General features: G+C 45.6%; 1 protein-coding gene across 3 annotated transcripts in view; it reads right to left on the minus strand.

Annotated features, from left to right (window-relative positions):
- Positions 1-12,759, minus strand: part of UBLCP1 (ubiquitin like domain containing CTD phosphatase 1) — a 155,972-nt gene that overhangs the window by 65,191 nt on the left and 78,022 nt on the right. For all 3 annotated transcript variants that reach the window (XM_085617587.1, XM_085617588.1, XM_085617589.1), the window contains exon 8: positions 10,282-10,380. In XM_085617587.1, the coding sequence (XP_085473713.1) occupies positions 10,282-10,380 (99 nt within the window). The remainder of the gene's footprint in view (positions 1-10,281; positions 10,381-12,759) is intronic.

Raw genomic sequence — 12,759 nt, forward strand, 5'->3', positions numbered from 1 at the left:
GGTGGATAAAAAACAGGGAGACTAATAGACTGCCCCAAATGAAACGGAGTAACTACTTTAGGCAAGAAAGCAGCCCTGGTCCCGAGAACCATCCTTTCAGCATGTAAAGTTAAAAACGGGGGTTTAGAACTAAGAGCCTGAAGCTCACTCACCCTCCTTGCCGAGGTTATGGCTTCAAGAAAGACCGTCTTAAAGGACAACAGCCTCAAAGGACAACTATGAAGAGGCTCAAACGGAGTCCCCATCAGAAAAGTTAAGACAAGATTAAGGTCCCACTGTGGCATTACAAAAGGAGTAGGTGGAAACCTTTGATAAACCTCAGTACAATAGGAGATTTAAATAATGACGGTTGATCAGGAAGACATAGAAAAGCCGATAAGGCCGATAGATAGCCCTTGAACGTTGCCACAGCACAGCCCTGCTGAGCCAGGGAAAGAGCAAACTGAAGCACATCAGAAAGATGGGCTTTTAAAGGGTCAATGGATCTCTCTCCACACCATTTAACAAACTTAGACCACCTATATGAGTAAACGGACTTGGTGGAGTGTCGCCTGGCTGATAAAATAACATCCACCACATCAGGCGGGAGAGAGAAAGAATTCTGGTTGCCCCGTTAAATCTCCAGGCATGAAGGTGTAAGCTCTGGAGGTGGGGGTGTAGAACCTGCCCCTCCGACTGCGAGAGGAGGTCTGCCCTCATAGGGAGCCGGAGCGGAGGGCACGAGGAGAGGTGGAGAAGATCTGTATACCACACCCTTCTTGGCCAATCCGGGATGACCAAAATAACTCGGGCCCGGTCTTGGCGAATCTTCCTCAGAACCAGAGGAATCCAGGGTATGGGAGGAAACGCGTAAAGGAGTTGTGAGCCCCAACTCAATTGAAACGTGTCCCCCAACGCTCCCTGCATCGGATACTGGAGAGTGCAGAATGACAGGCAGTGCGCGTTCTCGCGGGTGGCAAACAGGTCCACCCAAGGAGTCCCCCACGTCCGAAAGACATGACGAACCACCTCTGGATGGAGCCTCCACTCGTGGTCGGCAGGGAACTGCCGACTGAGACTGTCCGCACGCACGCACGTTCAGCACCCCGGCCAGATGATTTGCCATCAGACAAATCTGATGGTCGCAGGGCCTCTCTGCAGAGACAATACGACCCCACTCCTCCCTGCTTGTTGACATACCACATCGCGGTAGTGTTGTTCGTCAGGACTTGAACAGACTGACCGCGAAGGGAAGGGAGGAAGGCCTTGAGTGCCAAACGAGTCGGCCGCAATTCCAGAAGGTTGATGTGAAGCAACCTTTCGTCTGGAGACCAAAGACCCTTGATCTCCAGATCCCCCAGATGAGCACCCCACCCTAAGGAGGAGGCATCCGTTATCACTATGGCCACCGATGGAGGTAGATGGAAGGGCTTTCATTGAGACAGATTGCCCTCCACGCTCCACCAAGATAGATCTGCTGCAGCTTCTCCGGAGATCCTGATCGACTCCCTGAGATCGCCGTTGTGCTGATACCACTGCCTGCGGAGGCACCACTGGAGCGCCCTCATGTGCCAGCGTGCATGGTTGACCAACAGAATGCAGGAAGCGAACAGACCGAGCAGACGAAGGACCTTCAGAACTGGAACAACCGCTCCATTGTGGAATAAAGGGATCATCTCCTGAATGTCGAGAATTCTTTGAGGAGGAGGAAATGCTCGACACACAGTAGTGTCCAGTACCGCCCCTATGAACAGGTTGCGTTGAGAGGGCACCAGGTGAGATTTGGGCACATTGATCGAAAAACCCAAGTCGAATAACAGCGGAGATGTTACCTGCAGATGACGTTGCACCATCTCTGGGAACTCTGCCTTCAGAAGCCTGTCGTCCAGGTAGGGGAAAACCGGAATATCCGACCTCCTGAGATGAGCAGCCACCACTGCCATCACCTTCGTGAAGACTTGAGGTGCAGTAGTAAGACCAAACGGGAGGACCGCAAACTGGTAGTGTTGCGACCCAACCGTAAAACGGAGATACTTCCTTTGCGACTTCAGGATTGGGACATGGAAGTACGCGTCCTGCAAGTCGATCGACACCATCCAGTCTCCTTGCTGCAACACCTGAAGAACCTGCGCAAGGGTCAGCATCTTGAATTTCTCCTGTTTCAGGTAAAAATTCAAGACTCTGAGGTCCAGGATTGGACGCAATCTGCCGTCCTTCTTGGGAATCAGGCAATAGCGGGAGTAGCATCCCTGACCCCTTTCCTGCTCTGGAACCACCTCTATCGCACCCTTTTGAAGCAAAGCTAGAACCTCCTTCTGCAAAAGAAGCAGATGGTCTTCCGAGCAGTAACCCTGGCAAGGAGGGTAAGGGGGTCGGAAACTCCCGAAAGGGAATGGCGTACCCAGTCTCTAAGAGGTTTAAAACCCAAAGGTCGGTTGTAACAGATTTCCAACCTCGCAGAAAGCGGGACACCCGACCCCCCACAGGTCTCACATGATCCAGGATGGGGGATCTAGCGCTGCTTCCCTGAAGCTTCATTGGGAGCAGAGGAGGCAGAAGATGAAGATGGGTTGCGACCAGCAACTCTTCGTCCTCTTTGTCTTCCTCTATACGATCTATAGAGGGGATTCTGCTGCTGCTGTGGCTGCCGGAAGGAGCGAAATGAAGATCTGCCAAAGCCTCTGAATTTCCTATGCCCAAATCCTTTAGCAGGAGTCTGCAGACCCAAAGATTTTGCCGTCACCCTGCTCTCTTTAAATCTCTGCAAGGCGGAATCAGCCTTTTCGCCAAAAAGTTTTTGTCCGTCAAAAGGCAAATCTACCAAGGTGGCCTGAACATCCGTACAAAAGCCAGAAGAACGAAGCCACGCCTGCCTCCTAGTGGCTATCGACGAACCCATTATCCTTGCCACAGAATCAGCCGTGTCAAGTCCCGACTGAATTACCTGCCTTGCAGCAGCCTGAGTGTCAGTGACCACCTCCATAAAAGACGCCTTATCCCCTTCTGGCAACTTAGAGGCTAATGATTTCATGGAGTCCATCAGAGCATGAACGTAGCGCCCTAGCAAGCAGGTGGCATTAGTGAATTTAAGCACCATGCTCCCTGAAGAAAAGGCCTTCTTAGCTGCCTGATCAGCCTTTTTGGACTCCCTGTCCACAGGAGTCTGAGGGAAGGCTCCTGAAGCATGCTTGGAGCATGAGGCCCGCACCACCAGGCTTTCTGGAGAAGGGTGAGAAGACAGAAAACTTGGAAGCCCTGGAGCCACCCTATATCTCCTTGCCACCTGTCTGGACACTGCCGGCGAAAAAAGTGGCTTACGCCAGACATCCAAAACTGGCTCCAAAATAGCCTCATTAAAAGGCAACAAGGGTTCACTGGTCGAAGCTGGCAAATGAAGTACCTCCGTCAGAAGGTTTGGTTTATACTCAGCAGAGGGCACTGCAAGTCCAGCAAATCTGCGGCCTTCTTTATCACTAAATGATAAGGAGCCAGCTCCTGCGGTTGAGAGGATCTAGTAGAAGAATGCTCCCACTCCGGAGTTGTATCAAGACCACTAGCCTCTTGGATCCCTTCAAAGTCGTCGGAAGATGTATCCACCTCACCTTCCTCCGCCTCCTCCCTATAGCGCTCCTCTTCCAAGACTCTGAGCCTCTCTCCATGAGCGGATCCGAGGAACCCCGAAGGTGTACGCCATAGGACCCACGGGACCAGAAAGTGCGCCGGATGGGAAGGCAGCTCGTTGAAAAATCCCATATATAGCATTTAGAAAACGCGTCTAATCCACACCCGGAGTCGGGAACTGTGGATAAGGGATCGATCCCGGATCCGGCTGAGGCGTACCTGGAACCCGAGCCGCAAAGTCCTCGACAGGAGCCAAAGTCCTCGACAGGAGCCACAGGATCAGCTGGCTCTGGAGAAGGCTCCTTTTCGTGTTCTTGCTCGACCTCAGAAGCAGAAGACTCCACTGGCGCCGGTGACTGCGCCGGTGACAGCGCCGGTGACAGCGCCGGTGACAGCGCCGGAGTCCGCTTCGGTGAAGGAGATCTCTCTGGAGACGTAGATGTAGAAGGAGACACATCCTTACTTCGACGTCGAGGCGAAGTAGATCTCGAAGACCGTCGCCGAGAGCTATGCTTCTTCTTCTTGTGATGTTTCTTCGACTTCGAAAGAGTGCTAAGTCGACGACTTCGGCCTCGATCTCTCCTTCTTCCTACCTCTCTTCTCCTTCTTTGCCTTGGCCATGAAGAGCTTCGCCTCGCTTTCCTTCAAGGCCTTGGGGTTCATCCTTCTGCAGCTGAACAGTCCTCCACGTCGTGGTCAGAAGAAAGGCACCACAAACAATCTTCATGGGGGTCTGTCATCGACATGAGGCCCTCACATTCCCTACAAGGTTTGAAACCTGACTTACTAGTCGAAGACATGGTGATTTTACCAACAGTAACCACTACAAGACTACAAAGTAGCAGGAGGGTACTGGAAAAACCGCTGCGCGTCGACGGCGCGGAAAAAAGGGAACTGACGTCATCACGCCGACGTGGCTCTCTTATGGCTCCGGTGACGTCATACGGAGTCGCGAGCGGAGCCGATGCACTATGACATCCACGTCGGCGTGGAGAGCTGGGGAAAAAAGTTCAGTGGAATGCTGGTGCAGGGGATATTCACAAGGTGAGGAATCCACTGGCAGATGTATCCATCAGAATAGATTTTTCCTTCTTGAAATATTTATAGGATTTTCCAAGCCCAAATGTTCTTGTGCAGTTTCAGCAATGAGACTTAGTAGGTGCTCTTGGAAATATTTGTGTCAAAATTGTTCTATATTCTTACTGAGCCCTTGTGGTGTTGTATGATGCCCAAGTCTTTTACCTGTTTCGGCAAAGAAGACATTTCCCCAAATATTCCCACGCCGACATCTACAAGACCATCGAAAATGAGACCTTCAGCATTGACGGCACCATCTTCATACTGCGATGTCGGACCCATCGACGAAGAAATCAGCTACGTCGACGATGGCTGTTGTTGTTGATGCTACTATCGGTGACTGTTACATCAATGTCAACGCCGTTGACAACGATACCATCAGAGACGATTTCGGCAATGCCGTCAACACCAGAAGATTCAGTTTTCACGCCTCTGTTTTCACCGTTGAAGTGAATATGGTTGGCAGACTGCGTATAGCCCAACTCGATTCAATGTGCAACATGTCCCAGACTTTGCTGAACACATTGAGGAAAACTACTTTTATTCAGACTTTGATTACCATCAGGGTAGTTTTACTCATGCATCAAGGTCTTGCATTCCTCCTGGAAACAGACACCCTGAGGTTGTTCCTGTGCCTATAGTTTTTTGAACTACGTTTCAACAAATGATGAAAACTTTTTCCAAATGTGGGTGCCACAACAACAACAACTTACTCAGCTAATCCTCCTCCGAAGCAGTTACTACTTCTTACCCCATCTCCTAGAACATCACCCAAAGTAGTTCAAACACCAACGGTTCCATCAACGCCTGAAGATATGGTCGATGATTACTCCAATCATTCTATCTATATCAATGCCGATGAGGAAGGTGGTGCACTTCCACCAGATGATAATCAGGGTGATATAGCAGATGCTATTGTGACCCATAGAGAAGGGGTTGACACACGCTCAAGATCAGATAGATAATATTTCCAAGTTTTTTTCTCTCCTAGAAAGGTCGACAAAGAAATGTAATCTTGCTATGAAGTCCTGTAGAGCAACAATGTTTTCCTTATGACTTTAAATGACAAGCTCCAAAACCTTTAAGAGTTATTCCAATCAGTACTGGATTTTTTTTAGTCAGAAGGGCTTAAACTGACGAAGAAAGTGTTTCTGGTTGGTTCACCTACAGAAATTCCTCCTGATGATGCAGGGAGGATATTTCATTCCCTCCCTGGATCAACAGAATGCATATTTTTACATACCCATCCACTAAAGACATAGAAAATATCAACAGTTTCTGGTGGTAGGGCAGCATTATCAAATCAAGGTGCTTCCTTTTGGTCTCAAATCAGCCCCTCTAATCTTTACCAAGTGCCTTGCTCCAGTAGCTGCCTTTCTCAAACAAGAAGATCATTAGGTGTTTGCTTACCACAACGACTGGCTTGTTAAGGCCCCATTGAAGAAAGAGGCAAGAAGGTCTACAATGGCTTGTATCAATCTATTCACAAAATTGAATCTCACTTTAAAAAACAGAAAAGACTTCATTGGAGCTCCGTACAAAGATCCAGTTTCTGGGTGCATTACTCAACGTGCAGCTGGAAAAACCATTGATAGAAAGGGAAAAGAAGTTGCAATGTGTAGCAAGAAACATCTCTACAAAATCACTTGTGGGTTTAATGGTGTCATGCATAGGCCTTGTTCCCTTTTGCAGACTACATATGAGACTCATTCAATAGGAGCTCAATGTGCAATGCAAGCAAGTTGAAGGATCTGGGAAAGATCCGTACAAGTCACAGGAAGACAAACATGCAGTGTTGTGGAGGATGCTTCCAACAAATTTAAACTCAGAGCTGTCTTTCCAACCTGAGTCAAACAGGATGATTCTTACAACAGATGTATCCATGGAAGGATCGGGGAGTGCACCTGCAAGAACTTTCAGCAAGAGGTTTTTTGTAGGATACGGAAAAGATGCTTCACATAAATGTGTTAGAACTTCGTGCCAGACATCTAGGTCTGCAAGCATTTCTCCCTAGGCTAAAAGGACAACCAGTCCTGGTCAGAACCGACAGCACAATGTCCATGTTCTATATAGTCAAGCAAGAAGAAACACATCCCAATCCCTCGCAGAAGAGGCTCAACTGCTGTGGAACTGGGTAATTTCTTACGAGATCATGAAACACTTGCCAGCTTTCCAGAACAATCAGGCGGATGCAGTCAGTCGACAAATGACAGATTGTCACGAGTGGGAACTAGAGCAGAAACAGGTGGATTACATTTTCAATCAATGGGGCCAACCCCACAATCGATCTGTTTGCTACTCCGATCAACAAGAAATGCCCATGCTTCGCTAGCAGGTATTGGCATCCATGGACGATGAGCAATGCTCTTTTGATCAGTCGTTCCAAGTTATTTGCCTGCGCCTTTCCTCCCTCCCTCCCCCCCAGCAAGGGTGCTGAGGAAGGCGAAGATAGATCATTGCACTCTGATCCTCATTCCTCCGGCGTAGCCAAGTCAGTATTGGTACAGCAAACTCCTGAAGTGGTCAGCTTGCTCCAGCCATTTCTCTGAAAGTGTCCCCCAGGATTCGGTCCAGATATCATGGAGAGATTCCCCAGAACGATCCCAAGTCACTGAACTAGACAGTTTGGTACCTGACCACCTCCAGTTTGGCCATTTGGATCTGCCATAGAACTGTAGGAATATTCTGTCACAAGCTCAAGCTCCGTCAACAAAGAAGACCCACAACGCCAAGTGGAAAAGTTTCTGTATATGGTGCAGGAATAATGGCCATCATCCACTAAGAATAAAACCTTATCAAATCCTTCCATATTTAATGAGTCTGGAGAACAGAGGGTTAAAATACTCTTCAGTCAGGGTTCATCTAGCAAAAGCCTCGAGGATTAGGAGAACTGAAAACTCAACCTCTTATCTGTTCTCCCAAAGATTTAAAATAGTTTATGAAAGGACTCTTTAGCGCATTTCCACCGCTTTGATTTCCACCAGTTCGGTGGGAACTATATGTTGATTAATGTTGCCTCCTTTCAAACATATACATAAGGTGCATTTAAAATTTGATTTACGGAAAACAACTAGGATTCCTGCTTTGACATGTGCAAGGAGAGATGGGGAACTTCAAGCATTCACCATCAAGGAACCCTTCCTTAGGTTTGCAAAGGACAAAATAATATGCAAACCAGCCTCACGTTTATACCCAAGGTTCCTTCTGATTTTCATTTAAATGAACGGTCATTCTACGATCTTTCTTTCCAAAACCATTTACGTCCGCAAAAAGATATTTACATTCATTGGACATTTCGCAGATGCCTCGCGTTTTACATTGACAACACAAGGGCATACACACTTCAGACCAGCTTTTTGTCTCTTTTGGACAGCCCAAAACAAGTCATCCCCTATACAAGCAGAGGATAGGTCATTGTCTCTCAGCCTGCATCTTCTTCTGTCAGCCTGTATTTCCTTCTGTCACACCGTGGTCACAAGCCCACTATAAAGAAAAGTGAGGCCGCATTCCATCAGGAGCATGACATCGACAGTGTCACTCTATGACATGGAAAAAACATAGGACTCCTTAAATTGGGAATATCTATTTGTCATCCTGCATAAGATGCGGTTTAGGCCAGAAATAATGAAATGGATTATACTGGTCTAGCTTGATCCAGTCACCTGAGTCAAGACGGGCAGAGTCATTTCCGATGTGAATAATGAGGCACACACCAGGGAAGCCCCCTCTCCTCAGGATTAGCTGCTTGCAGTACTATAGTAATTGTAGTCAGAATTAAGTCACCTCTGCAGGGGGTAAAAGTAAGTGAACCTCCCACTTAATCGCCTTGTATGCAGACAACTTCTTGCTTTCTCAAATCCTTTCCACACAGGATAAGTTGATCGATGAATATTGTAAAGCTGTACCTCTGTGTTCTTAGTTGTTTTTCTTTCCATGTACATTCTTTGTTGCAAAAAAATATTTATAAAAACACAACTACACTAAATCCAATTTGCTTCCATTGAGGGCCCCCAAGAGTGGAGGTATCGGTAGCTTACTCAGACTGCCGCTAAATTGTGAGTGAACATCCATTAAGGTTTTGGGGGTTAGGGTGCATCATCTGCACCTAGATTGAATAGAGGGCAATTTTACTAAGTCTAGCTCTAACACAAGGGCTTCTCTGTCCTTCTGCCCAAAATTGCTATGGATGATGATAGAAAGCATCACCATTGCTAAAATGGTCATTTAGACACAGTTTCTTTATCTATTTGCGATAGCTTGCAGTACTTTTTTTCACAGAGCACAACATACTCCTAAGAGATTTGGTCTAGAATGGTCAGAGACTGACTCGCTCTGTGCAGTCTTCAATGTGCTTTTGAAGGAGGGGGGTTGACTGGCACTCCTGAAATTTAAAAATGATTACTTGGCAGCTCAGTTGCAGGTGGTGGCATGCTTGTTTGCAGATCCTGCCCCAGTGGAGGAGGTACAGCTCTGAAAGACCCTTGGAGGCTAATCACTCCTGGCCACAGCGACCTCTGCCCAGGTCCGCAAGTTGACTGGGAGCATTCTTCAAGAGGTAGCTGGTCACTGCTGGGACAGAGTTCTACAGAAATCTATCACACAGGTCACCTTGAGCCCCAACCTTTCGCTGCGGGGTATTCCTGAGCTCAGGAAAGTAGGTTGAGCCACCAACACGCACATTTAGGCAAAGGCAGGTGTTCTATGTTCTTGTTATTTCTTCAAAATGTTTCACAGTGAATTTCCTATCCAGAAAGGAAAATTTTACACTTTAAGGCAGTGGTCAGTATCACCAAGGATATTTGCTTGCAGTGCAACGGGCTCCCTCCACCACATGGAGTGCTCAATGCTTTGTTCGCTATATCAAGGAGGACAGTCTATAGATTATATGCAGCTATGACAAAGTTGACCAAATCAGAATTTCCACAGTAGTGATGATTACTATAGTGAGCACTATCTATCTCTAATCCTCATTTTTCCCTTCCATTTCTTCATACCCGTCTTAATCTGTCTCCTCCACACCCATTCCCTTTCTCTACTGGTATTTGCTTTGTTGATCTTTCTGTGGGGCGATACTACCGCACAATTTCACAGAAAGGCTATACACTTGCTGCAATCCTCCCTATTCAGTATCATAAGGGGAATCTTCTGTATCCTGTTTATTACAGCCCTGTTCTTGTTACTTGCTACAATTTTCGAACAATAAAAATGTATTTTAAATAAAAGAAATAATGCAAAGGTGAGCTAAGAGTAGCAAACATTGTAGAAGTGGAAAACAAAGTTTGAGAACAGAGAACCAAAGTACGGAGTGGAGAGAAGCAACCGATGAAGAGGACAGAGGGAAGGAATCAGAAGCAAAGGCAGGGGGAAAGGGAAAATAAGGCTAGAGGGGAGAGAATGGAAGGCTCTATTACGGAAAGCTGGAATCAGCAACTAGATAAACAACGTTCCTTGGGTAAGAGATTCATACTCTAAGGAAAAATTAAAAAATGCTGAGATAAGTGAAGCAGCAATAAACCTACATGGCCCATAGCTTTTCTGGTCAATGAAGCTAGCACTGCAGAGCTATAATAAGAATAGCAATAGGAAGAGGGGGAAGAGTCTTACTTCAATGAGCCCTCTCCGTGGTGTGTGTACCGTGATCATTGCAGCGCTGTCCAGCATAAAAGTGATCTTGTAGTTAGCATTTGTGCTCACGCCCAGTTCCTGGAAATTAAAGCAATCATTAAGGACTGTAGGTTGTCTGTATCCAGCAATGTAGGAGGTTACCCAATATAAAACTAATGTTTTCAGAATTATCTTACAAAAATACTTGTCTGAGGAGAATTTGAACTGCAACTCCCTACTAGGATAAACCAATTTGCACAAATATATATTCAATTAAGATTGTGTGACTGCATAGGTTTATCGTGCTGTTAAGTCCTTCCTCCAAGGCAAGCAATTCATTACTCAAACAGGAGCTCATACAAACAGCAAGGATGTGGCAGGAATTAAGAGCTGGTGTGTGGTCCATGGAACGACAGAAAGGGAGACAGTTGATTCCTGATCATAGATTTGGTCTTACCTCAAATATAATAATTTGCTGTCTAAATGTGCCTTGTGGTTGTAGATGCATTGTATGTATTTGATGGACAGTTCTGCTGTGTTCTATGCCTCAGTTTACAGTTTAGTTTTAGAAACTGGTTTGGAATAAACAAAGATTTTATTTGGGAAAAAAAGAAAACAGAAGCTCACAAAGCACTGCCCCGAAAGGCAACTTGAGCATAGAGAATAACAGTGGTCAAGACCAGAGGGTAGCACAACAACCAGGGAATTTGTGGAATGGGGGGGGTGGGGCGCTTGTAGAGGCAAACAAGTACAGGGTTTCATTCTCACAACTTCAGTCTCACTCACTGGATAAACATCTGACTTCTTGGAGCACTGTTTCACTCATTTAATTTTTATTCATTTATTTATTAAATGTCATTTCGGATTCAACGTCGTTGACAAAAACATAAAAAGCAATATAAAAACATCAATAAAATTACAGAGAACAAACAAAAATCGGAAAATTCAATAAAAGCAGTTAAATGAAATAGGTCATATCTTGCTTATTTCATCATTCTCCGCCAAGCACCAGCTTACCGTAGTTCAATCCAGTGGATAAAAAGGACCCCATTCCCGAACATCAGTAAAGTGCTAAAAGTATAAACGTCTAGTCTTCACTTTATAGGCTTTATACTGGATGACATAAGCAGAGAATAAAAATGTTGCTATTGCAAAGACAACCGTAGGGTTCGTATTGGTCTTACAAATTCTTAATGCCACAAAATACTGCCTTACCCCATAGAGCTTACAAAACGACTTTACGCATATGGCTCTTTCTCTACTATATGCTTTAGAGAAAAATAAAATATGACCTTCTGTTTTATCCTGGGACTTACAAAATGGGCAAGTGCTGGAGATCTAACCCTCAGCTCTTCAATTACTGCAAAAGGGGGCTATCAGTAAAGTCCTCACACTAAACTTCATGTAGAGCGTTCTAGCTAACCTTGGTTCAAGATAATCTAAAAAAAAAGCCTCAAATCAAATTTGTAGTCCCATTTAAATAAGAGAAAATAACTGGTCAATCGAACAAGGGAAGAAGAAGAAAGACCTTTTTCATAATTCCAGTACCAAAATCTATCCTTTACAACTTGTTTGGCATTGATGAGCAAAGAGCCTGTTGTTATATCCTGCTAATGTTGATGCAATGCCAGTCTACCACCAGTGGAATGTTCATGTGATGATGCAGTCAGAATGTTGGGAATCTCCAGTGAGTAATGTCAGTTGACTGGGGCTGAGCTGCCTGCTGGCTGCTCCTGGTGGGGTCTTTATCTGATCTAGACTTGGTCTTTATACTATCTTAATCTAATCTACTTGTGATCCTGTACCATCTTCCAATAAACCTACTTAAATCATCACTACTGAATGGACTTGATTACTACACCTGTGTATAGCCAAAAGGCTGCAAGCCTCAACTCGATAAGGGACTTCTTTACATAACCTAATCAAGTTCTCCAAAACATCTAATAAACTCACTGTACACGATGAGAGATGTTCTACCATCCTTACTTGAACCCAGTATAAAATTGACCACAATTTCACATGATCTACTATAGATTTCAGGGCCAAGTCTAGTCGAATTGGTATCATAGGGGAGTTCTGGGGGAGTGTCAAAAGAGAGCGGAGAAAAGTATTTTCCACTTTTTCAAGTTTACGAGAGTTGAAATGACCCCATATCGCTGAGCTATACAAAACTGTGCTTGCTTCAGTCATTTGAGGAGCATTCCACATCTTGGTGTACAGTCTGGGACGGAAATCACATTATCTGGAGCACAGTCTTGTTCACTTGTCATTGAAATTCACTTCATGGAGATTCCAGAGTTCGAGCTCTACATCTTGGTACACAATCTTACTCAGTTAAGCCTCACACCTTCTTCTCACTCAATGGATGTGGAACCCACACCGTGTTGCACAGACATATTAATTTGGTGTGAAGTGTCTCACTTCTTGATGCAATCTCAACTTTGTAAATTTTCAATAGTCCCAGGAGGCATGCATTAA

This window comes from Triturus cristatus, chromosome 7, assembly GCF_964204655.1.
Source record: "Triturus cristatus chromosome 7, aTriCri1.1, whole genome shotgun sequence".
NCBI classification, from domain to species: Eukaryota; Metazoa; Chordata; class Amphibia; order Caudata; family Salamandridae; genus Triturus; species Triturus cristatus.